Source organism: Plutella xylostella, chromosome Z (assembly GCF_932276165.1).
Source record: "Plutella xylostella chromosome Z, ilPluXylo3.1, whole genome shotgun sequence".
NCBI classification, from domain to species: Eukaryota; Metazoa; Arthropoda; class Insecta; order Lepidoptera; family Plutellidae; genus Plutella; species Plutella xylostella.
In genome coordinates, this window is record NC_064012.1 from 15,425,210 (window position 1) to 15,451,571 (window position 26,362).

At 41.0% G+C, this 26,362-nt stretch overlaps 3 protein-coding genes across 4 annotated transcripts in view; 2 read left to right on the top strand and 1 right to left on the bottom strand.

The window, feature by feature from the left end:
* LOC119694851 (mucin-5AC) overlaps positions 1–7,158 on the top strand; it is a 32,631-nt gene extending 25,473 nt beyond the window's left edge. The window contains exons 4-10 of the mRNA XM_048632994.1: positions 26–663; positions 1,675–1,790; positions 2,931–3,061; positions 4,299–4,424; positions 4,722–4,884; positions 5,224–5,376; positions 5,806–7,158. Coding sequence (XP_048488951.1) covers positions 26–663; positions 1,675–1,790; positions 2,931–3,061; positions 4,299–4,424; positions 4,722–4,884; positions 5,224–5,376; positions 5,806–5,997 — 1,519 coding nt within the window. The 3' untranslated portion in view covers positions 5,998–7,158. The remainder of the gene's footprint in view (positions 1–25; positions 664–1,674; positions 1,791–2,930; positions 3,062–4,298; positions 4,425–4,721; positions 4,885–5,223; positions 5,377–5,805) is intronic.
* Positions 7,159–7,584: 426 nt separating this feature from the next.
* On the top strand, positions 7,585–8,624 carry LOC119694747. Of its 2 annotated transcripts, none has more exons than XM_038121792.2 (2): positions 7,585–8,028; positions 8,312–8,624. In XM_038121792.2, the coding sequence occupies exons 1-2, from the start codon at positions 7,710–7,712 to the stop codon at positions 8,347–8,349; spliced, it is 357 nt and encodes a 118-aa protein (XP_037977720.1). In that variant the 5' UTR covers positions 7,585–7,709; the 3' UTR covers positions 8,350–8,624. The 2 variants fall into 2 exon arrangements, with proteins under 2 accessions (XP_037977720.1, XP_037977716.1); XM_038121788.2 differs by having other exon boundaries at positions 8,388–8,624.
* A 414-nt stretch (positions 8,625–9,038) lies between these two features.
* Positions 9,039–26,362, bottom strand: part of LOC105381351 (otoferlin-like) — an 84,583-nt gene continuing 67,259 nt past the window's right edge. The window contains exons 8-26 of the mRNA XM_048632993.1: positions 25,729–25,813; positions 20,198–20,354; positions 17,056–17,242; positions 16,538–16,724; positions 16,040–16,163; positions 15,512–15,786; positions 15,176–15,366; positions 14,759–14,956; positions 14,553–14,669; positions 14,331–14,483; positions 14,053–14,253; positions 12,555–13,943; positions 12,332–12,463; positions 11,794–12,236; positions 11,432–11,721; positions 11,156–11,354; positions 10,832–11,070; positions 10,413–10,692; positions 9,039–10,126 (exon numbers count right to left, since the gene is read on the bottom strand). Coding sequence (XP_048488950.1) covers positions 9,946–10,126; positions 10,413–10,692; positions 10,832–11,070; positions 11,156–11,354; positions 11,432–11,721; positions 11,794–12,236; positions 12,332–12,463; positions 12,555–13,943; positions 14,053–14,253; positions 14,331–14,483; positions 14,553–14,669; positions 14,759–14,956; positions 15,176–15,366; positions 15,512–15,786; positions 16,040–16,163; positions 16,538–16,724; positions 17,056–17,242; positions 20,198–20,354; positions 25,729–25,813 — 5,028 coding nt within the window. The 3' untranslated portion in view covers positions 9,039–9,945. The remainder of the gene's footprint in view (positions 10,127–10,412; positions 10,693–10,831; positions 11,071–11,155; positions 11,355–11,431; positions 11,722–11,793; positions 12,237–12,331; positions 12,464–12,554; positions 13,944–14,052; positions 14,254–14,330; positions 14,484–14,552; positions 14,670–14,758; positions 14,957–15,175; positions 15,367–15,511; positions 15,787–16,039; positions 16,164–16,537; positions 16,725–17,055; positions 17,243–20,197; positions 20,355–25,728; positions 25,814–26,362) is intronic.

The window sequence follows — 26,362 nt, forward strand, 5'->3', positions numbered from 1 at the left end:
CTCATGTATTTTATCTATGTTACAGGCGTCCCAGCTCAGAGTTGGTCGACCTAGATAGCTTCAAAACAAATTCCGGAGATATCCCTAGCCAATACAAGGAACTCCCATCAAGGTACTCTTCTGAGAGCAAAACCACTACTGACGTTGCCGAGACCAAAGAGCCCCTGCACACCAAAGATGCGCCGAGGGAAGGCCACAGCATCTCCAACATAGTCAGGTTCCAAGAAGTATTGGACAGCTCGAAGCTGCCAGCTGACTACAAGACCACGACCACGGCGGACCACGACACTACCGAGTACACCACGATGACCGCTATGGAGAAGGTGGCTCTGGACTTATACGCTTACCTGGCTGGGGAGAACCTGAACAACGAGATCAACCCGACCGTGGATGACTTATCCACATTCGACGGATCCACGACCGTCGAGGACGACACGTTCACCACCGAGGCTCTGAGCACGACGGAGGAGGCGACCACGCCGACCACCACGACTACGACCACCACTACCACGACCACGACCACGGAGGCCCCGACCACGACCACCGCCGCGCCGTCTACACGCCCCTCAAGATTCAAGATCCGCAGCGGAGCCAGGGGACGCGCTTCCTCCACCACCAGCACCACCACGGAAGCCGCCGTCGAAACATCCACTAAAGTCAGAGGTAAGTGCGAAAGCGAGGGTTAGGGTGCTTTTCTACCAGAGATGTGCTATATTTTGATATCCACCACTCATCCTTGGTCCACATAGCATAGCACTGGTGGGAACGGTTTTTTAACGTCATCGCAGCATAGCTGCAGGTCACATTTCTGGTGGAAAGGTACCCTTAGCCTCGAAGATGTCCTGAAAATTCGGCCTGACAAAGTGTTATGTTTGTGTTGTAATTAAGTTATAAAGGAACCTAATGGAACCTAAGAGCGTCTAGCCTAGTTCTCACTTTCTAGTCTAGGAAGATCCGGGAGTAGGGCAGCCGTTTCTCGGAGGCCAATTATGATCTGCGATATGCGATGAAGATTACTACCCTTACCTCAATTATCATATCAGGTTGTCAGTGAAATTCGTATTACGCAGTACAACTGCGTGGACCGGAGAAAGTGAATCTTGTATTGGAGTTTAATATGCAGCCTCCTGGATGGCTAGAGAAATTGTGTAATACGAAGTTTACGAGGGAAGTTTGTTAATTTATAGAGAAACATTGCAAGCGATTGTTGTTGTTGATAATGCAAATGCTTCTGTTATTTCATTTTGCAATTTGCATTGCTTGCAAAGCGATCTGTTATGCTCTCGTTTATTTTATGATGCAATGTGCTATGCGCTATCCCGTTTTAGTACACGTATAATCGTAAAAGAAAATAAAACCCTTTTATTTAATACCTACCTACTTACGTCGGACATAGATTTGAGTTCTGTTAAGTAGGTACTTCGACGGGTCATTTATGTTTTTATTATTGAAGTCTTGTTGTAAGTTCTTTCGATGGTACCACAAAGAGCTTTTTAAAAGGGTTTTAATAACTGACTTGACATTGGCTGAAAAACGGGTCAGTGGAGCGGGCGAACTAAACTTTAAGAGACGATTAAAAATGTTGCACACAATTTCATGTTTCTCTTTCACTGAAGAGCAAGCGACAAAAGAAACCTAGGAGACCTGTATTTTTACTACCTTTTCTTTCTACAGGACGCTTTGGAAAGCCCGGTATTGGAGGACGAAGGACCACAGCGGCGGCGGCGGCCCCAGTCGAGGGATCCTCAACCACTGCTGCCTCCGTAGAGAGAGCCACGGCAGCCACTAAGGTAAAACACGCAATGAATGTTACTAATTACGCGATTCTCACCTGCGACTAATTACCATAATTACGACCTTTAATTTAAAAGGATGTAAACTAGTTTTTAGTTTCCTTTGTGTTCCTTTCTTCTTTATGATTTATACACTGTCAACCGTTACAAGGCTAGGGTAACTTTGATAATTTTAAAAGAGCCTTTGAGATTTAAGAGCACTTTTAACTTGACCCGTATAATGCAGGTTTATGCAATTAGAATTAGAATTTATTTACATACCTAACCTTCATACATATTCAAGCACTCGTGAAGCCAGTGGCTTTGGTCTTCTTTGGACTTTTGATAAAATAGTTATGGTTCGGTAGTGTTCATCTAACCATGTGATGATGATGATGTAAATAAGATAATTATTATGATAATAAAACACTAATTAGCTATGGACCTCTGACAAAAAAAGGAACACCCAATGTAAAAATATTATTTTTTAATTACTTAATTAAGAAAAGTACCGTAGATAAAAAAAGTAATTGATTTTTCATGGATTTGCTATGCGACGGAATACCTACACATAAAAATATTTATTAGCTGTGGCGAATGTGATTGTCGGGACGCTAATTAAACAATAATTTTATGAACTCTAAAGTCGTATTAGACAGCTGATATAAGTTTGATTTGTTTATCTGACGATGTATTGTACCTACGTAATTTGTGTTCTTGTAGCTCCAACATTCATTGGAGCTTTTTGGCGCCTGACCTACATTATGTATACCCGTTTAAAAGTAAAGATCCTTTCGGGGTTCATTCGATTCATTAACATTAGCCTGTAATTGTCCACTACACATAGGCCTCTCCCAAGGAGCCACATCACTCTGTATTCGACTATCTTCATGTGACCAATCCCAGGTTAGGTACCTACTAGATACAGTTCTTTGGTCCAACGGAGGGCGTCTCACTCGTCTATCCGTGGTCTGAACTTGAGAATACCTTGCTAATAAGTACTATAAACGTAAAAGTTTAAAAGGATGGATGGATATGTTATGTATGTTACCTACTCTTTACCAGAAATCCCACGGAATAACTATTTTAACACGACACAAAGGTCACAGTAATCGTTAGTGTACAAATTATTAAAATTTCTCCTCTTTTCCTCCACAGCAAGCGTTCGGTCGCCGCGGCCTGTTCGCCGGTCGCACTCGCCCCGCATCCACCACATCTGCGCCTGCGCAAGACGGGTCTGCCCCCGCGCCCGCCGCAGACGCCCCCGCCGCCCCCGCCGCACCACAGCGGTAAGGGTTCGAGTTAGTGGAATGGGCTACAGCGACTAGTTTCGATAGTTCCTAGCGTAAATTAACAGCCCTTTGAGTTATCAGGATTGGCTGTGCATTCTATCTGTCATCAGCGAAGATATAAGCAAATTATTTTCAGCTAATGTGGGTACACTCAACACTAGATATGCTAGGACTCCCTTATCCAGCCTTAAATAAATAACAATTTATCGGCAAACTAGTTAACTTGAACTGTACTAGTGTTTTTCACGACTTGGATAAAGAATGGGCCGCATTCAGATTAATACGAATAGCTCTATCCAACAAATAAATCCTAGGATGATGATGATAAGTTTCAAGTTCCTGCTCTGTTTAATCCTGCACAATACTTTATGCAGTTATTCGGCAAAGTTGACCTAATTAACTATTTTTGCTCCATTTCAAGCCGTATTAATAAATTTACGCTTGTGACTTCATTATTACTGAATCAATCTACCTGTAAGAGATCGCTCTAAGCGATAAGGTCGCCTATTGTTCATTGTTCCTAGTTTATAAGTTCTCTTTTTTTATATTTAAATTTGTGGTGTTCAATAAAGATATATTCTATTCTATTCTATTCTATTCAATCTACACCCAACTCTATCACAGTACAGCCAAGCCAGTCGAGTGCTCTGATACAATATATTCGCAGGAATTCGCTCTGTGCCAACGGAGTATAAACACCTTACATCACAACAGGGCCGGGCCCAGTCACACCCGAATACCTCAAACACCTTGTAGAATCTATTCAATGTTAACTATTGAGTTTCGGAATCCATTGCTTGTAACCGTACCTATGTCTCTATGTTGGATTCGATAGACTACAAAATTAATCTGAAATAGTAAAATTTGAATGTATTTATTGTAATGAGGGGCAAAGGCGTACAATTCATCTATGCAGATCGGATGGCACAATGCTTAAGTAGAAACTGTGACTGTTGTGTCGCGGAACCCGGGTTCGATCTCCGGAAAGGGCAGATATTTTTGGGTTTGTCATTGGCGTCGTGCCTACCTAGCGTGGATATTATGGGAAAAACCGCGACGAAAAAAAACTGGAGCCTTGCAGGAGGCACATTTGTCTCGCAACTTTTCTTCAACAAACAAATCTCAACGACCAATATCATACCTAAATAGGTTTCCTCAATAAGGCCGATCTAGGATTTAATCCATGTGGCCTCCCTTTACCATACACCTACCATAATCCTCTTTTTCCTTCCAGCGCGCTCCACCGGCCGACCCTGCGTCGCCTGACCACCAGCACCGCGGCCCCGGCCCCCGAGGGCGACGCCGCTGAGACCGAGGACCAGACTTCGGAGACCACCACCGCCAGCACTAGGACTATTGGGTAAGGCGTTATACAAGCTGTTGGGTTATCTTTATGGCAGGAATCGATTTCGGCTCCTTAGCTATGGTGTTTGTATAAGTCCACGTGGTCTTAAACTTAACTTAACTTAAATATACTTAAATATGTGGGGACATCTCACACACGGCCATCCGACCCCAAGATAGGCAGGACCTGTCTTATGGGTGTCAGACAGCTGATATATCTACAAAAAAAAAACTGTTCAAGGCTGGAGTTAGGGAGCTGGAGGCTGTTTGCCTTGTATTATTAAGTTATAGTACATCAACTCCCTCATTACAGCCGCCGTCCCGGCCTACGCCCCCTGCGCCCGGGCCCCCGACTGAACCTGGCGCCGCGCCCCAACCCGCGCCTCCGCGGAGCCAGCCCGGCCCCCGAGGCGGTGTCTGAAGCACCCGCCGAGACCGCAGCCCCTGAGGCCGGCAGCACTGATGCTGATACCGAGGTAAGTGGTGTCACCATCACGGCCTTTGTGGCTGGTTTGAGAAGGACGGTCTTTCCAGAACAAGATACTTACAGGTAGTTGTATACGAATTTACAGATCAGTATACTAGTCATTTGATAGTGTATCTAGTTTGTGTGGTAAATCGGAGAAGTTTTCTGGTGGACTAGCGGTTTTAATCGCTGAAGAACTCGTCTCTCCTCAAAGGCTCGTTTCTCCATCTCTTCTGCTCTCAACCTTAAATTTTGCACACCTATCTTTACTGTATATAGTATTGGCTTTGCATATCCCAAAACATGCTCAAAGTAAGCCAAGGCCTTAACAACCCCCACTCTTCCCCAGGGTCCATCATCAACCGCCGCCCCCGAGGCCCCACACCGCGGTGTGAAGCTGCGCCACTCCCTGATCCCGCCGTCCCCCAAGCCCAGGGTGGCCGTGACCGCGCCGCCCAGACGCCCCAACCCGCTGCTGCGACGCAAGCAGGCCACCACTGAGGTTTGTATACTTGTGCTGTTGTTGTAAGGTCTAAGTTTGAGTGTCTCTTGTCCAAAAGTGGTTGAAAGATTCGATTGTAAGTTTTGCCTCATGATCGAAAGTGCTCGAAAGCCACAAGCAGGCCACCACTGAGGTTTGCATACTTGCGCCGCTGTCGTAAGGTCTAAGATTTATAGGCTCTCTGTGAGTGTCTCTGGTCCAAAAATGGTGGACTTTGGTTTTGTTTCATGAATGAAAGTGCTCAACTGTTATGTTTAAAGCCATGTAGTATAAGTCATGCATAATGTCAGCTACAATAATTAAATATTTTTGCATCAAACTTTACAATCGATGTTTTAGCCCTAGATAAGTTAGTCGGAGCTTATTTTATCTCACAAAAATACATCATAAGTCATAAGACATCCCATATAAAACAAACTTCCCCAACAGGCAACCACAGAGCCAGCGAAGAAGGCCGAAGAGGAAGAGCCCACCACCGTGGCGGACCGCTCAGCCACTGAGGGCGAGGAGGTGGCCGCGGAGACCACGCCGGCGCCACCCCTGAGGGGACTGGACGCCCTGTACGCCAGGAGACGCCAGGCTCAGGCCGCCCGCGCCCGGCCCGCCAAGCGCAGTGCTTGAGCCAACCACCACTAGCCCTTAACCACTGCACTGTCTAATGAAACGGAGTGTTGTAACGTTGCTATTCTAATTTCGTAGGCGCGTTATGTGATTGTTTATCTTATGCAGCAGTTACAATGCTTTGAAACATTAGACAGTGAGCCGTCAAGTAACCGATGTGATATCCCTTTAGCAAGTTACCTGCAAGGACCTTTTTAGCAAGTTTTGTTCAGTTTCCTGAAAGATTTTCTCCTGGTCTACTTGGCTCTGGTTGAGGGCAGAACTTTAGGTCAACAGAACCAAATATTTGTAAGACAAGACCTCCAACCCTGCTCCGCTGATACTCAACATGTTCTTGAAACTAGTTTTTTTTCTTCATAAAATACGTAGACTTATTTTTTTACTTTTATACTTTATCTCGACACTACCTGCCATACCATTTACATACTTCTAGGCAGCGCGTATGAATTTAATTAGATTTTATCTGACTGAGAAATCGATAGCGAATTCAACATTTGTATGTATACTACCTACTTACAATTTTCTGTTGTTTAAAACTATGTATGTAAATATTAGATGTAAGCTTTAGCCTATCGAAGTGGCCAACTGTTTTTTTAACTCTAGCTGTCGATCTTTTATATGATTCATTCACTAGTAAAATTGTTGTTTGGGTGAAATGCAACTTAGAATTTTCATGGCCAACTTTTCCTTAGACTATTATCGGTACGAGCTTATCATTAATTGTGCTTTAATGCCCGTAAGTCACATGATGAAACATTTTGGAAAAAGTATTCGTAACTTTATTTTCCTTTTTACCGACATAAGAATGATATTATTTCTTTATTTGGTTATAAACTGTGAAAACTCGATCATTTTACCTACCCTACGGAAATTTATTTAGGCGAATATGTAGGTTATTCTATTTTATTTATTTTTACGTGACTTGTAACATTCGTCGTACCTAGTAGCGTTAAGCAAAGAAGTCGTTAATATAAAATAAAATATCTAAGTTTCATCACAATATCGAAAAAGTTGCACTGATTTAAGTGCCATTGTCAATATTCATAAAGGTGTATGTTCACTCGGTCGGATACCTTACTTCGTAACTCAATCGACTGGTGAACGCTCAGCTTAAGTTTTGTATGTGTGATACCTACGATAAAATATAGGTACTAAATAATATGCAACTGTGTTTTATTGCACATGCCATGTGCATGGTGTCCCGTGTTGGAATACCTGCTTAGGTAACTGCGTAGGTGATGATTTTCCATCTATGACTATATACAGTCATGTTCTGGGTTCAAGGAATTATAACTACCTACCTCCTCTAAAGGCAGCTCTGCTGTGGCTAGGAATATCCAGTGATTAATACATCTTGAATGTCTTGATTCAGGGTTTTATACTAGCACCAATAAAGATAGATATAATATTCAACGTTCATCGTGTTCGATGAAATCAGCACCATATCAAATATTGAAACACCCGATAGACTCGAATTATGTATCCCATATTATAAATTAATAAATAGGTGTAAACGTTATGAGGTTATGCTCAAAATAAGTAATAATCTGATTTTTATCAGAACAGAATGCTTAATTTCTTTGTAAAATCACTAAAGTTTTTGATTCAAAGCACATAAATTGAAACGTCAACAAACCTATGTCAAAAAAATATTAACAAAATATGCAGAAAAACATGTTTTAACCCACCAACTTTCATGAAACCCTCAAGCCATGGACACTACAGACGTCGCGCCAAAAGACCCTCGTTTCGCGCTGGTCATCCAATACTTCAAGGAGAATGAGTCGGGATCCTTGGCTGATGTGCTTCGATATGTCAAACGAAAGTACCGACTTGGAAGTAGAGAGGAGCTTACGAATGTGGTGGAATCTGCTGTGCATAGTGGAGCGGCCCTGGGTCTGTTCGAGAGGAAACTAGCCAAGGCACCATCCAAGCCAAGGATAGGGACTATCCGCTGCTCCACCCACATACTGCCAAGCCAGCGCTGTCGGTGCAGCTCCGTAAAACGCAGGGGACTCGGAAATAACAAAGGTATAAGAGGATGTTTCAAGATTAAAGCAAAAAGGGAGAAAGCATGGCTAAGTTTCAGAAATATAATGTACCTATAAAGTTAAGTAAAGGTACTTTTGTTGGTTTCTGTGTAGGTATAATCATTATTTCACTGAGATAAAACAGTGGATATGGATTTTGACCACTAGAGAGTTAGCAAAGTTAGTTCCAAAATGTTAGCAACTGAATTAACTATATCAAAGAATTGCTGTAATATTATTTGGTTTACTAGGCCAATATAACAATCAATCATTTTGTATTTTAGAAATCAAACGCCTGTTCATTGGACGCTTGACTAGGTAAAGCTGATGATGATATTGCCTAATTTCCGTGGTCTTCAGACAGGAGCGGAACTTCGTCCAATAGCAGCTCGACAGTGTCGACTGTGTCCACTGTGTCCAGATTGTCCAGTGCCTCAACTGTCTGTGATGAAACTGAATGTGATGAGAGTGATATAGACATGGAAGAAATTCAAAATAGAGAATCTAGTGAATCCGTTTCTAAACCCAAATTTTACTGTCCATGCATAACTGAATTATGTCAACGTTTGTTCCAAATAAAACGCCATTGAAGATAAATTGCATTTATTAATAACACATAGTAAACAAGGCCGTTTATAGATTTTGAATGGTGAGTGGACAGTTTGGTATACAAGGTGACCCCGGGGTGATATAGTGGGGCAAAGTAGGGGTTGAAGGGGGGAAGCGGGCTCACGAACGTCGGCCGTTGCAAGCCTGAGGTTATGCATATTTTGAACTATATTCTAACATTTAACATCAAGAATCTTTAAAATGGTTAACTTGTAATAACACCAATTTCATTATAATGTTTAGATAAGTTGTATTGTAAGTATATTAATACAAAGAGCTGCCTTGAGGGCTATCAGATACCTCGTGAGCCTACTTTAAAGACAATCCAGGTGGTAACCCTTGAAATCACACTTGAAATACATTTCAGCTTTCCATAGCCTACCGTTCTGATAGCTTTACCCTATTGACCACAATTCAAATACATTTGCAACTTTCCATAACATGGCACCTTCATTCAGTTGGTGGCTCCAACACAAAATAGCAGATTCAAAATACATTTCCAGCTTTCCATAACACGACCATATTCGAAAAATACATTAATGAAATTACATAATAATATATTTGAAATATATTTCAGTTTACAATAATGAAGTAGCAGCTTAAGATTCCGATGGTCACACCACCAAATCACATTCAAATACAATTTCAGCTTTCCATAGCATAACTATCAGACGTGGTCCACAGCGCGAGCATTCAAATACATTTGCAACTTTCCATAGCAATCACATTAATTGATGAGCTTTCCGTAACTTAAGATACTGATATAAATAATCATCAAAATAAGTACATTTGAAATACATTTGCAGTTTTCTCGTAAGCACAAGGTAACAGTTGCAAAATACACTACGGTGCATAGAGTAATCTCCAGCCCAACAACACAATAATACTCGTATAATAATTGTTAATAATATAAATAAAGGTTAAGAAACATTTAATACCTATTCTAAATATGTAGGTCAATTAATAACATTTTCAAATTTCAAAAGTTTTCAAGTCACAAAAGTTGATAGAATAATTAAACTTACTACTGTTTTTTTCGATTTCCCAAAAATATATGATTATATTTGATATGATTATTATGATATAATTGTTTCTAATTCTACAACATTTACTGTAATAGAGTATAATAATACTTATAAATCAGTGATAGACCACGGCCTCAACCACATTATAATATGGATGCTAGAGACAGTTTTGTATAGAGTTCCTGCACCTGAATTTTAAATTCAAGGCGAGGTAAGTACAACAACGAATATACGATAGTATCAAGATTAATATATAATTGCAAAGATTGAAGAACCTTGTCGCTTTAAGCACCCAAGAGCCTCTTGACGGTGTAGCCTGGAACGGCATAGAAGAAGAGCAAGATAAGAAGGGCGACGGTGAGAACGACAAAGACCTTCAGGATAGTCCACTTGTAGTTGTGCCACATGATGTAGCGGATCGACTTGAGTGGGTTCAGCAGCCACATGAACGACGCGTCAGGGCGGCTGTAACAAAAGTGTTACTCGGTAAATAATAATTAATATTAAAAAAAACTTTGTATACTCTACGAGAATATTAATTATGTTTATCATCAGCTACCAATCGTCTTCCGCTGGGCATATACCCCTACTTAAATTGACAATAACTACCTGGACTAGAATAATAATGAGACAACATATAAATGAAATATTTCTACATTATATCTAATGAAAAATTAAAAAGCCATCTGAACAAAACGATCTTGGGACTCTTTTGCACGTAATATACCATAACAATATAACAACTACTTACTTGGGTTTGTCCAACGGGTCCGGTTCATTCCTGCCAAGTCCGGCCGGCACCTTCTCAGCCTCTTCCTTGGTCAGCAGATGTATCTCAGCCTCGACCTTGCCAGTGAGTTCCATCTCGTCAGTCTCCCTCTTGATGTAGAATGGCCACCAGCCCTTGACGCGCTTCTGCTTGAACAGGTTGATCATCGGCACAGAACCATCGCTCTTCAGCATTTCGAGAGTGCACAGCTTGGAGTTCTTTGCTCCGCGCGGGAAGCGACTTAGGTCGAGAGTCACTGCACCTGTAGTAATATTATTAATCAGGTATTTTACTCAAGTAGAAAGTCCCGTAGAAAATAAAGATAGTAATCCATTAAACCCCATAGCTGGATCGCCCATAAAAACTGCCGAACTCTGGAAAAATATATATATTTAACTCACCGAGAAAGTCATCAGCTGAAAAATGGTCAGCGTCCCAAACTTGAAGCTCCAGTCGAGCTGGTATCTTGCACTCTGTCTCATCCCACGAGAACACGGATTCTTTGCGGGATATGACGATACGCTCTTCAGCCTCCAAATACTCGAACGGATAAATGAAACGCCAGTTGAAGTTCCCTTCTCCAGTCAAAGAGCGATAGTGGATATCGGTGCACTGACAATCGTCTGGTCCTTTCACCCATCTAAGAAACAAAAGAAGTTCAGTGAACATAATGTTTTCTCTGTTGTAGTACCTTTGTAGTAATATCTATTTGAGATCTATCTTACCCCTTCACATAGATATCGGACATCTTCTCTCCAGTGAAGAAGGCGTCATCTTCCAGCACCACATCGTCAGTGTTCCAGATAATGACCCTCATTTCATAGGACTTTGGCTTCCGAGCAGAGATGTCCAGTGGCGGTCCTGGCAGCGGCATGTCCATGGGAAACATGTCAACCCACATCTCCAAGCGGCCTTGCTCCACACCTTAAATTAAATTTGTGGTCTAAAATACCCTGTTTGCCTAATAATTATTTCATGAGGATAATCACTGTTGTTCTTACCAGGTTTGTTAGGGTTGTACAAAGGTCGAGTTTCGACGTGGTCATGCACAAGATGAGTGCCGACTCTTGGCACCTCGTGCCAACGACGCAGCACCATCAGGGCCAGTTGCTCATCCAGAGTCTTCGGGTTTGTGAACAGTTCCATTTCCTCCATGGATACGTTGAACACCGTGCGGCCAATCTTCACGCGGTTCGGCTCATAGATCGGCGGGTCTAGTTTTCCCTCTTTGCACAACTTGGCCAGAATCTGAGTGGGCTTCAAGGCGTCCCTCCAGCGGTTATATCCGGTCCTAAAGTAAATAGTATAAGTTAGAAAGATAATCGAAGTATATTTAACTTCAAAATAACGTAAAGATACCTACTCCTCGTATTTCTGCGGCAGTCCGCAAGTGGCACGATGACGGCTGTAGAACCGGTTTTCAAGATCAATTTTGGTTTCTCCGATAAGGTCGTCGGAGCCAAGCAAGTCCCAGTCGAGGACTTGAATTGAGAGCATAGAGTCCTGTGGGAATGTCGCCTCTATTTCAAAGCATTTTCCGAAGACAGGATTCAGCTGTTTTGACACATAGTTCTCCTTGTCACTGATCTTTTTGTTGCCCAAGTGCAGGACAATGTATGGGTCGGCCTTTCCGTTTAAGTCCATCGGGTGCAGATCAGTGGCTTTGACGATGTAGACCCTCACAAGCACATGGATGGGCTCGTTATTCGGAACTCCTTGGAAGAATCCATAGTTTGGATCAAAGCCCATGATGGTGTGATCATCGATTCCTTTTGGCAATGGCCACTTGTATACCTTTAGAGCTCCCTAAAAACATTTTTTAAATTAAACATTTTATTTATATGTATTTTGATTAATCATATTGTATTAGTTACAAAATTAAATGATCATAGCAAAAATACCTTGAAAACTCCAACCACCCGATTATCATCTTCTGAATCGTCTGTCTTCTTGCCGCGGTACAGCTCGAAGGGCTGGAGCCATTCCTTGAACTCTTCATACTCGGGCACTGCCTCAAGCTCATGCGGATAAATCTAAAAGGAAACAAAATAATCATTATTATTGTCCATATATTTTTAAAAGAACCTACCTACTAGTTTTTACTATATTGTAGTCTTAATATACCTTGGTCAAAGCTGATCGTGGGACTTCATTCTTTTTCTGAGTGCATGGAGAGCTCTTGCCCCGTGGAGACGTGGGTCGTCGCTTCTTCCCGCGGTCCCGGTCCGACCTCGGGGAGTGGATCTCCTCGCGCGGCGAGTGAGACTCCTCGTGGATGACCACCTGCGGAGTCAAGAACCCTTGCCGCTCCTTCTTAGCTTCCTTCTCATCTTCAATCATCATCTCAACTGAAGCAAAGTACTTTGTCCACCAGTCTTTGCTACTGTCATCGTCATCGTCCAGTACACTCCCAGTACTCTCCTTGCGCCTTTTCATGCTGTCACGTTTTGCTCCCCTCCCCTTGCTCGTAGACGGCTTGACGCTAGAGCCGTAGGTCACCATGGCGCTTGAACTGCCACGCATCAACAATGGGCAGTTTTCTTTTTCATTCTCAATTGTGAATGTGTCTTCTTGCACAATGCAGTTTGCCCTCAAGTCTACATTCTGGAGCTGAATTAGCGATTTCTTCCTCTCTTCAGCTTCACGTTCCCTCTTACTCATCGGAGTGTAGATGTACTTATGGATAGAGTTGATAGTGTGAGTTCCAACCAATGTCATACGACCGAAGCTACGACAATCGATTACACGAATGGTGAGCGGGGGCCTGTACAGGTCCTGATCAGGCAGCTCAACGTCAACAAACTTCACAGGGTTGGTAAAGTTAGGATTTCTCTTGGCATTTTGTATAACTGACGAATACAAAATATTTCCAGCACACTCTATGTCAACTCTTGGTTTGTCAACTGTGAGGAGGTGGACGCGTTTGAGATCACGCAAGCCCCAGAAGAGTACTTCAATGCGGTACTTTGATAGAGTTGGACGTATTCCCCTTGGGACCGGCAATATTGGCCCTTTGTTGGCGTCAAGTGGGGCCTTGCCGTACGCTTCACGTGGTGATGGCAGTTCAGGAAGAACTGAAGAGTTTTGCTTTGCTGGTATTTCAAGCAGTTCAAAAGTGGCTAGAAGCTCACCCGCATGATCATCTCCGCGGCGGATCTCATACCACTCCAACGATGGTGGAAAATGTGGTCTCTCGTATGGCTCTTCAAACGCCTTGACATGAGGTTTAGCTAATGTGCGTCCAATGAACTCTGACTTTCCAACTTTGTCTTGGTCGAAAATTTCAACCACAATCGTTGGTGGATCAGCTTTGATCTGCTCAATGTTGCTGTAAAGCAAGATGTCATCGAATACGAGCAGTTCATCCCATGTGGGGCTCAGAGTTTCATCTATGACTTGGGTAGTGGAGGAGCTCTCGCCTATGATGACTTTCGCAAACGGATCAGACAGTCCAGAGGCGTCGGACCCAATCAGCGATCGAGCTTGGTACACATAGGCCCGCAGTTGGAAGTTCTGTAATAGTTGTACAGTTTTAATAGATCTGGAATATTTACTAATTTACACCGTAAGATTATGAAAGAAGAAATATTTTTTAACTTTATTGGCGATGTATAAAACTTACATGTTTCTCAGCATAGAAAATGCCGCTTGGGGCGCTTGACCTCAGCTTGTCAGCATTGCGGAGCTCGGAGCTGTACTCGAACCCTTGAGGCAAACCTTCGATGTAGTGCTTCTTGTCACTCAGTACTCCGAGCCAGAAGTAAACGTAGATCTTCGCAGGTATAGTCCATCCGCTCGGTGCAGCTGCTTTCTTGCCTGGCCACTAAAATAAAAAACCTTAATAGAACCCGGTTGGATGATTAAGAAGATAAATAAAAGATTTCTAAATCGGGTTCTGACCTTGAGAAACAGAGTTTGCATTTTGCCGCAGAATTTTCCAGACTCATCTGGATAGTCAGAGAATATGATGTCCCGAGCAGCGATCCTCTGGTATGCAACACGCTTCCCTTCCCTCACCATCCAAACGAATACATCAGGCAGGGTGTGTTGCGGCTGAAAATAAATCACAGTTAAGATAACTAAGACATATTAATTAACCTGGTTTCTGTGAAAAAAACTTACATCTTCGCAGAGCTGCTTGAGCTTGTTCAAGTATGTGTAAGCGGTACGCAGACGATCCTTAATTGAGTGTTTTGTAATCAATGCTTTGAGATTACGAGCCATGGTGCTGATGTGATCCTGGAATAAGATAAACACATACAACTCTGCGTCCCATTGTACCTTTAAATACTTAGATATGTTCAGAAATACTCGTGCAGTAAACTCACAATCTCAGAGATGCACATCTTCATACGCTCTTTGTCCAGTTTGGTGGTGCCAATCGGCGGAGAGTTGCTGAGATGCTTCACATAGTTGGCGCAGGCCACACTGGTGGCGTCCAGAGTGCCCTTGAGAGCTTGCACTCCATTCGAGTCCGTGCCCACGTCTGTCTCAATCGCCAGCTGGGCGTCGGACAGCCCTTCCTCCTGTAAGAAAAAGGATTTTATGGATTTAAAGTAGTTCCTATCGGCCTACCTAAAAGCATATAGTAGAATCGCTGGAAGCCAGCCTTATTGTCCATTCCAAAGACACAAGATCGCATGACGCAAATCGGGTAAGCATGGAATTCCCTGATGGTTCGTATAGGATGCTATAGGTCAAGAGACTTTTTAGATACAATAGAAAAACCGAAGAACGTCACTCACAAACTTCTCAATGATGCTGGCTATCATGTTGGAGTTGTACATGCGGCGGCGATGGTCCGGCCAGATGCTGCGGATGTGCATGCAAGGCTTGCTGTCCCAGTACGGCAGGTAGTAGTAGTCCTTGTCCGTAGATGTGGGCTTCACCGGCATGGTGGTGCTCTGCCAGAAGCCTGTGTCTCCACTCATGGATTCTGGAAGGGTATAAGCTTGTAGGCTGGTGCAGATGGACTGAAAATCTCGTAGTAAATGCTGATCTTTCAAACCTTAAAAATTAAAAAGATGTTTTGATAAAACACAAGAATGACAATGGAAAATTTGCGACAGTACGTCTCTTACCCAACTCCTCAGTGTCCAAATCTTGAGGGCGTTTCACCGACTCACTATTGCCATCCAGGCAGTTGCCAGCGTTGCCGATACTCAGCTCGAAGTGGATCGGCTTGTCTGCAATGCGCTTCTCAATCATGTTGGCGTCGAAGATGCTGGAGAAAAGGAAGAACTCCTCGCTCTTCCCGAAGGCTGGCTCGGTGAGCGGCAGGGCCGGTTCTACTTCGACGTCTGACGCCATGCACTCGATGTTGTCCATTATCTCAGTGCGGATCGAGATAAGGACCCTAAAATTTTAAGAGGAAAGGGTTTGTGGAAAATACTGGTTTTAAGTATTAAAAAAAATGTTTTTTATTAGGGTTGAACGGTAATGACTCTATCATCAGCGTGGCAAGCATTTTCTAGAAAACGACGGATCAAATCAATGGCCCTACAACTCGCCCTATTCCAAAATCCGATGTTGTGAAGGGAAATAAAATGTTTACGTTTCCTTTGAACTTATCTAAGAAAAGCTCATAAAAAGCACTGTAGTAACGGTACCTGGCGCGGTAGGAGACTCCCTCGCCCATGCCGGTGTTGAGGCTGGAGTGCTGGTCCAGGAGGCTGTACTCCCTGGTCGACCCGTACATGTACACGAACGCTGGCCCGAACGTAGGGAGGAATCCTACAACACATGGCAAAGTTATCACTGTAACCTCCACTCTTGGCATGGCAAGACTCGAGAGCAAATATTTGTCAGTAACAAAAATTGGCCCAGCTGGGGATTGAACCCGGTACCATCGGAACAGCAGTCAGTGTCACTTAACACTGGTCCAAACGGTTCCCCTTCGCTTGCAGTTAAAATCTTCTTTATGGTACCATTGATCTGGTTCTGCATATAGGTAAAACTTCTTTGATTAGGGATGAGTACTGATAAGCAATAATAAATGTTAGCGTAGAGTTATATAGCGGAATGATACTGTACAGGCAGTACCTAGCTGAAAACATAAAAAAATGAAGAACATTAGTGTCACACGTAAGTAATTTGATAAACCATACCCTTTTCCCCGTCACAGGAGATAGATTTCAAATCGATGAAATGGGTGCCGATGATATTCGGGTGCACGGGATGGTTGTCGCGAAGTTGAATCTTAATGCGTTGGCATAGAGGCGGAAACATCTCGGTGAACACGATCTGTTCGTTCCAGACTGGAGCGTAGCAGTTCTTCTTGACTGATGTGCTGCCCTGGTGACAAAGTAGTGTGAGGTTATTTGAAATTGTATTATCTAAATATTGCAAGTTGCAGTATCTGCTACACATGTGTCAATAGTGGGCTGATTACTCCTCTAGCGCAAGATGTTATTCATGCTCGGCATTGGTTTCTCATTTGGGAATGCAAATTTAGGCATACGAGTAACTTAATTACGGTATGCAGCTCTGTGATTGGATGAATTATCCGTGAGCATTACTTCAGTTCCTGCTTCAGGTAGATAATACAGGCAAAGTTGCGCACGGGATATAATATTAGCAACAGACCTATTGGCTTTCCCTAATGGTACATTAGTTGAGCACTTACAGTCATGCCAGCGAAGCAGACTTGGACGAAGGGGTCCACCAGGTCCTGGTTCTCCCCGGTGAAGGCTCTCTTGACGTTGGCCAGGATGGAGTAGTTCATCTTGGGTAGACCGTCAGCTCGGTAGATCTTGATGATGAAGCGCGCGCGCTGCCGCTCGATCGGGACCCCGTCAGGCAGGAGGAGGTTACTGGAAACATTATTTTGTGAGGAAAACGTACCTACTGTTCAGTTAAGTTGGGTACTGACTGTACTGTCTGTACAATGCCGCTACTATGACTGTCCATGTACAGGACCACAAGACAAGACCTATCCAACTGCAACGTGGAGTGAGACAGGGGGATGTAATATCTCCGAAACTGTTCACCAATGCATTGGGAGATGTCTTGATGACGTTGGACTGGAAAGGACATGGCATATGTATAAATGGCGAGTACATGTCACACCTCCGCTTCGCGGACGACATCGTTATTATGGCAGAATCTCTGCAGGAACTCAGCTGGATGCTAAGTGGCCTAAATGCTGCTTCCCGACGTATAGGCCTCGGAATGAACTTGGACAAGACGAAAGTCATGTACAATGCTCACATCAAACCGGAGCCGGTCGCCGTTGGTGAGGCAACACTCGAAGTTGTGCAAGAATATGTCTACCTCGGGCAGACTATTCGGCTAGGCAGAAGCAACTTCGACAAGGAGGCTGAAAGGCGCATCCAACTGGGTTGGACTGCATTCGGGAAACTTCGTCACATATTCTCATCGGCCATTCCTCAGAGCCTGAAGACAAAAGTCTTCAACCAGTGCGTCCTGCCAGTGATGACGTATGGTGCAGAGACGTGGACACTGACGGTAGGACTGGTCCACCGATTTAAAGTCGCTCAGCGTGCTATGGAGAGAGCTATGCTTGGGGTTTCTCTGATGGATCGTATCAGAAATAAGGTTATCCGTCAGAGGACTAAGGTTACCGACATAGCTGTCAAAATATGCAAGCTGAAGTGGCAGTGGGCTGGTCATATCTGCCGAAGAACCGATAACCGTTGGGGTAGACGAGTTCTCGAGTGGAGACCACGAACAGGCAAACGCAGCGTGGGACGCCCTCCTGCCCGCTGGACTGACGACCTTAGGCGGGTGGCGGGTAGTGGTTGGATGAGGAAGGCCGAGGACCGAGTGTTGTGGCGCTCCTTGGGAGAGGCCTATGTCCAGCAGTGGATGATTATTGGCTGATGATGATGATGACTGTACTGACGAACGGTACGGTCTGTAATGTAACACTCCCAGCGAGCATGTTACGCAACGCTGTGTTCTAAAATCGGCTCGTTGCTCGCTGGTTTCCTCGTAACACTACGTACTGACTGCACAAATGCTCGCTGTGAAACGTGTTACATTACACCTCGTAACGTTGGTCAGTACCCACCTTTAAAGTTTAAAGGCGTTGTATACGCCTTTTGTACTTGTGTGTCAAATTCACGAAAGGCGGTTTACAAATGCGTTTGACAAAATATAGTCAAATGTGTAATACCTACTGAGTAAATAAGCTTATACCTTTCCGTAGCGCGATTTTAAAATCAAGTAATAAGTATTTGATAATATTAGGTCTCTTTGCTCTATAGCTCTCATGGTAATCAAATCGTCAAGAAAATATTATATTGTCTCTATCTACATTATTTCAGGGAGGTTTTTTGTGCTGTGGTGAATTAGTTAGATAAGTTTTCACTGGATTTTTCTTACATTGTGGTATAACTAACTCATACCTATTCCAGTATGTTCTTTGCATAATGAACAATGCATTGTGAACTAAGTATGCAAATTCGCTTGCACTCCCTTATTTGTTTAGTTTCTGAATCTCGTTTTAATATTCCTGCTAGCAGCATAGGTACATACTGCTAATATTTACAAAACCACATGTGAGCAAAATACGATAGGATTGGCATGTTCAAATTTAATTATTTGGTTAGAATTTAAATTACACGCTTCAACCAAAACAGCTTAAATCGGCTGGGAATTCAATCTAAATTTTAGAATTGATATATTAAGTGTGAAATAATGGATAGATTTGCCAATGAAGAGTATATATGGTGGGGTGGAGTATGCGGTTTTGTGAGTGGAGTAGGGTGGAATAGAACGGGAAGGTTATTCTAGCTTTACATCGAGATGATTCGGTATGTTTGAATGCAATGAGGATTCGGGTTGAGTTAGCTCATCAACGCTCCAAAAATTTGTTTTTCATTAGCTAGTGTGACTCCGGAGAACAGCATAGGGCAAAATACAACAACTGTAAGTACCTATATTTTGAGAGTTCAACTCAATAAAAAATTCATAATTACTTCATATTTTAGTGAAATGTTACCATTGCTTTTAAAGCCGACTGCCGCTCCGGTGGTATTTCTCTAATTGAAATAAATGAAACTTTTACATTCCCAAAATTCCTGAAAGCTGCATGAAAACTCAATTTTTAAACAAAATGCTTTTGAGACTTATTACAGCTCTTTGTGTAGTGTGGGTTTCACCGGGCATACAGTGAGATGTTTCTGAAATAAGTGTATTTATAAGTGTATTTTATGAAATAAGTATTATGTATTGTCTGCAAATTTATTGTAAAATACATCCACATAAATATAGTATTAAAATTGATTTCATTTTGATTACGGAATTATAACCGTTGAATTAACTCCACACATAATGTATTAATAAGCGTTTGAAATTGGACTGTTCGCTAATAATTGATACAGTTAATCTTCAATTGATTTCGCGCGGTTTTAGCCCGGGAGGCTTTGAGAGGCATGCTGCGTGTGGTGTCCTCTTTCTAGCTCTGCAAGGAATTAGGTCATAACACTCATGACTGGTAACTTTCGGTAATTCGTAACTTTTTGTAACTCGTCACTTTCCTTACTAGTCAATGCCATCGTAATGATATACATATTTTGTACGTCATTTTCATTAATTATTCACTTGCTAAGCCTAGTCAGAGTCATGAAAACATCTGACAGTCGGATGGCTCACTTACCCGACAACTCTCTCAAAACAAGCTTGCTTGGTTTGGGGTCGACCAAGGCCAGCGTGGTGGACTAGGCCTAAAACCTTTCCTTCATGGGATGGAGACCCGTGTCGCAGCAGTGAGGACGTGATGGGTCATGATGACAATAACTTACGCTTCAATATCGTCTTCATCCTTCTCGCTCTTGGCCGGTATCTTCACGGCGTCTCCCTTGCCGATCACGCTGATGTCACACTTGAGGTACCCCTTGGCTCCGGAAGCCACGTCGTCAGGGTCCGTCAGGAGAGCCCACTTGTGGAAGAACTGGCGTTCTGTTGACAAGAATCATGTAAGATACTAGTTTTTTTATAAGCTAGGCTGAGCCTGTGTTATGGGTATCGGACAGCTGATATATCTACACAAATACATAGATAGATACATATTAAATATAAATAATTATCAACACCCAAGACCTGAGTACAAATTTATTTATAGAAAGTTTATAGTGATGTTGGTGTTATAAGAGCTGCTGGTAAGTAATGTAATTTGTGTAAACGATATCAGGATGTTGCAAAAAGGGTTCCGTAAACCAAAAGGTGTTGACTCAATGTACGGATATTATGAAAACCCTTTGTTCTAGAAAGATTTGCTTCTCCATACAGATTTTCTTAATCATATGACTTTTTACAATGCGAATTTGCGACGAAAATGTTTAAAAAAAATACGCAAATTTCCAAAATAAAAAAGTTATTTAGAATAACTCAATGAGTCATCCCCTGTTGATTTACTACTTGTACATACCACTTTTAAAACAAACTGTAGATGTATGTAAGTAATAAAAGCTCAAAGATACATAACCCTAAATATTTCCAATTTACTAATAAAAAGTCTTAGTCTTGTAATAAAAAAATCCAAGGGATAAGGAACGATTAATAAAAAAATACAAAAGAGCTTCTTTTAATATTCATAAAAAATCAAAGTAACTAGAAATCTTGTACAATTTTATAAAACAATCTCTTTTTTCCGAGAAATTTCTTTTGTGTCGAGGAAAATATCCGCCACAAAATACTTACTTGAGTCGTTTCATTAGTACCTTTAATTAAACACTTAGGCTAAGTAAGTACTCACCTAGCTTAATTACCTCAAAGGTTTTATTCTTGTACTGTAAATGCTAATGGTACTTCTGTATAAAGCAAAGCTCGTTGGCAAACTCTAATAGTGAGGAATGTTCGACAAGGACACTATTTTTATTTTTTGAAAAGAGTTTATGAATGTTTTATCAAAATTGGTTCGGACTTTACAATATACACGATGACTTTAAATAATAATAATGGAACTTAAAATAATATCCAAGTTTTTCAGTTTTACTTTAAGTTAACTACTTATGATACGAGTATGGTGACAAAAACTTGCACAACAGTAAAATGGAGTTAAAAAGGGTGTATATTTTCAGTCAGTCCCTTGACAGTGAGCGATGGACTCCGCGGGACAAAGTTCAGCAGCTTCCTACTTTCCTACTCATAAACATCTCTACGTGATGACACTACACGATCCTTGAAGATAACATAGAGATACTTATACAGGGTGTTACTTCTTCTTTTTTTAGTACAGAAAGTTTTTTCTGGAATTTTCGAAAGTTGTTTAGCTCATAATATTATATGTCAGCCTTTTCAGGTTTACTATAATATAACCCTATTTACTCCCTGTATAGTAAAGTATTATACTTTTTCGTTTTAGCGAGTCTCCCCTCTATCTACTATGCCAATCAACGTCACACATTCAACTGTTTGTACCACGTCTGAAGGGTTACTCTATACTGACGAAAAACGAACGAATGGGCGCTGTCGTGCAATCGGCACGTTTAATGAAACGGGATATAGTCGCAGCAGCGCTAAACTTAGTTTTTCGTCATTGTAGAGTGACCCCCCTGTTGCCATTCAGGGCAATTAACGGGCAATGATTTGATTTCCCCAACAGCACCCAGTTCAAGACTAGGTTCAATAGTTTCCAAGTACGCTGTCAAAGGCAGCATCTCTGAACAAGCTGGATAGATCAAGTCTAGATGATTGAAGATGGTGTGGACCTACTAAAGTGTCACCTGACTGTTAGTTTTGTAAAGTTTCTCTACACAAAATAACAATTTAAGTATACCGTTATATTATGATAAATTATTTTTTTACAAACACGTACTCACACCTTGTACTAATGTACTCCCTTGCGGGGTAGGCAGAGGTGGATTGCTGCACCCACTTTTCGCCAGTGTTATGTTAGTCCCAATGTAATAGGGGTTCGGGCCTATTGCCATTTTACGGGCACATCCAACCAAGACGCGAGAACAAATATCTGTGTTTTAAACAAATATCTGCCCCAGCCGGGAATCGAACCCGGGGCCTTCGGCTCAGTAGTCAGGGTCACTAACCACTACGCCATTCGGACGTCATATAAAAATTACTTATATTTCATCACATTTACAATATTCATTGTAAATAAATTTACGTTACTGAATGACCTATCGTAGGCATTTCTCTACCAATAAAGTTTCGTAGGCTTATATTTCGGTATTTTATTATTTGTTCTTACTTACCCTTATGATGTAAATGATCTAGATCAAATTTATCGTCAAATTAACGAAATATTAATAAACAAATAATATATTATTCTGAATACAAAATAAAAGCTAACAGGTTACTGCACGGTTAATCAGGAGATGATCGAATTCGCACACATAATACATACAAATACGTAAATTATTATAACCATGGGAGATCTACCTCTAGCATAATAAATAAAAACATAAACATACTCATCAGCTAAGACGGGAGTAATTGTGACGTCACTCATTCGGCTGGCTGGGACATTCTGAAATAGCGTGAAGATATAAAGAACTGGGTGCTCCACACAGGCGCATGCAAGGGTCATTCGACAGTAAACACTTAAGGCTGCGTCTCCAGTACGCAAACTGTAAGCCGATAAGTGCCAATTTCTCCATAGTCGGTTACAGCATAACCAGGGAGTAGTGGTTGACTTTTGACACATCTGTCATGAATTTTATATGGAGATGACGTTTAATTTATACTATGGAGAAATTGGCACTAAATAAGTTAGCGGTGTATCGGTTTAAACCTCTTTCAGCTAAGATGATTTCTGTGACGTTATGAAGACGTTTTTAGTTTTACGGTTCTAGAGATATCCCATAATGCCACTCTTTACATTTTGTTTACAGACTAATTGTACCTATCCAATGCAATGTACAAGAACGCACTTGACATAACAAAACTGTAATTGTATAACCACATATATAAGTATTTTGTTTGTGTACCGTACCTACTTACTTATTTTATTTCTAATTTTATGTTCTGTTTTGTTGTTATGTTATGTTATATGAAATAAATAAATTTGAATTTGAATTTGAATTTTGAATGTAATTAATTTACATACATTTTGTAGGTTGTATTTGTGTGTAACACGGAAAATTGGGACCTGTCACAAGAATCATCCTAGCCGAAACGAGGTATAATAGTACGCCGATGAATGTTGACAATTTGATATAGTTGTGCGCTCACTTTGACATGCGACGTAGTAACGGTAACGGGTGTAACAGTTTGCTTACTGGGAATGCAGCGTACATTATCAAAATGGCAGCGTAACAGTTTTAAAACTAACGAGGAGGTATTAAGCAGGTAGAAAGTTGCAGATAGGTTTTAAAAATAGCGGATAAGTTTACACTTACTACATAATAAGTGTGTGTTTTTATTTTTAAAACCAAAGTGGTAGTAAGTTGTTTTGCAAACTCTACCAAAATGGTAGAACAAAATATAATAAGTAAGTACTTATCAAAATTAGGAAGTGTTTGTATTGTGGTTGTATTTTATTTGTGTATATTTTAACCATAAAAAGTACACATTGAGAAGGCATGAAATTACAATCAGCTAAAACACAGATAGTTACATAGAAAGAGGATGCACGTAGGTACATAATAATTGTGTAAAAATACAGACGAAGCCAAAGAAGAATGGCGAAACCTGACCCGCTTTGCATAAGTTAGCAGCCACTCACCAAACCTATTTTAAGTTATTGATAAAAATGTCTATTATCAGGGAAAAATATTTAAAAAAATCTAAACCATGGGGTTCTTGAGATATTAGGGTTCAAAAGTAAATTAATTAAATATATTTTTTTCGTTAAATAAGATTTTGCTGAATGGTACACGCACAAATAAGTTTCATAATCTAAATCATGGGATTCCCAATTCATAGCGCATCACAAAATGTATTACATGATTTTATTTATGCAAATAATATCATAATCATTTTTGCACATTTCACACTCAGAAACCTATTTTTATAAAGAGACCAATTTCAAAAATTATTTCATTCTATTCAAGTTCCCGTTATCACGAAGTAACATAAAATACTTTTTAGCCAGGAATTCCCACGGAAACACTTTTAAAATCAATTTGTAGCTCGATGGTAACATCTAGTACAGTAGAAAGACTTGATCTTTGAGCACCTATATCTTCGTTCTCCCATGTCTCATAATAATAAAATTAATACCAGTATATGCTGTAGTCACGGACTACACATCAGTGTATGTTTCATCAATGGCCGCTCTGGGTCATGGCGCCATAGAGAAATGGCCATTCTCCTTTTAAAAATCCTCTGACTGAATACTGAATTATCGTGCAGTCAGTGCAGTCGAATCGACAATTGAATCAATTAAGAATGAAAAATTGATTTAACATATATGTAACATAAATCGTCACGATTGTAAAATGTTTGCAAAACAAAATATGTAATAACATTGCTGCGCCCACTTTTCAACCTACTTTTCAATAAGTACGAAAAGTATTAATCAGTGTATTGAACCTTTTAAAATAATATTATTTTAATGTAATTAAATTAAATATTATTTTAATAATTGACCGCAGTTGATTGGATGCTCTCAATACAATGTTTTATTGGAATTTTACTGACTTACAATAAGCTTTTAAAAGCTTGTGGCGACATTTTATGTAAATCATTAATGTCTGTAAAATTGAAGCTCTTTTAATCCCGCTTATTGGGATACATACAACTTCAATTTCAATACAGCTTAACATAATTTATTTGACGACCGAATGGCGTAGTGGTTAGTGACCCTGACTACTGAGCCGAAGGTCCCGGGTTCGATTCCCGGCTGGGGCAGATATTTGTTTAAAGACAGATATATGTACTCGGGTCTTGGGTGTTGATATTTATATTTAGTATCTATCTATCTATGTATTTGTGTAGATATATCAGCTGTCCGACACCCATAACACAGGTTCTGCCTAGCTTGGGGTCGGATGGCCGTGTGTGAGATGTCCCCACATATTTATTTATTTTATTTTATAATAATTGGAAATAATAAATTTGTAAGTACTTTTACAACATAATGATGATGCGATGACGCAGGTTCATTAATGATCAATCATTTACAAAGCTGTTATAATCCCTCAGCAGAAATATCTACATAATACCTCATAACAAACTATGTTTTCACTTCGGTACTAATGTAACTCGAAAAGTGAGCAGCAATGCCAATCCCGTAAAACAGGCGTGACTTTTTATGTTATGTTCCTAGTATGTGATTTCAATAATAATAAAAACATTAACTAGTATTTGCAAGACGCGTCATGACTCTCATGACACTGATGGCCGGCCGAGTGCAGTGGGACGGAGAGGTTACCTGGCTGACTCCAGACCGTGGCCACATCCAGCTTGAAGCTGCCCAGCAGTTTGTTGGCACGCAGGATGTTCCGCGATTGCAATACCTGTTGGCAATACAAGATTTGTATACTAATACATTTCATCATATCAGAAGACCCCACTACCATAATTATGGAATACGTAGCCTGAAAGAGAAAGAGTCATTATCATTCATCAATCAGGCCCTCATGGTACACTGCCACACATAGGTGTCTAGAAAACGCGTTACAACGAAAGCTCTTCAGGTCATAATAATTAAATCCATATCTTATTAGGTATTGTATGGACGACCCAATGGTGCAGTGGTTAGTATGTGTGACATGACCCGACATAATTATAATAATGATTATTGTATTAACGTAATAATGTCATTGTGATAGTAATAATTATTATCATAATAACTCACACGAAAATTTCAGAGATTCACATTTTAATTTTATCCAGTTCATCCTTTATTCATTGTGATACCGTGCGTGCCTTGTTTACTTTTAATTATTTTCTATTGCGTACCCAATTGTATTGTGTTGCTAAATAAATATTATTGTTTCCCCTAAACAAATAAAGGGGTATATACGAGTATAAAATATGTTTAATATGAATGTCGCTATGTACTG

Bases quoted from the DNA above. Each gene is read 5' to 3' on its own strand.
- LOC119694747 (XM_038121788.2), top strand. From the start codon at position 7,710: ATGGACACTACAGACGTCGCGCCAAAAGACCCTCGTTTCGCGCTGGTC. The intron at 8,029-8,387 runs GTATAAGAGGAT...CGTGGTCTTCAG, and splicing joins GGGACTCGGAAATAACAAAG to ACAGGAGCGGAACTTCGTCC.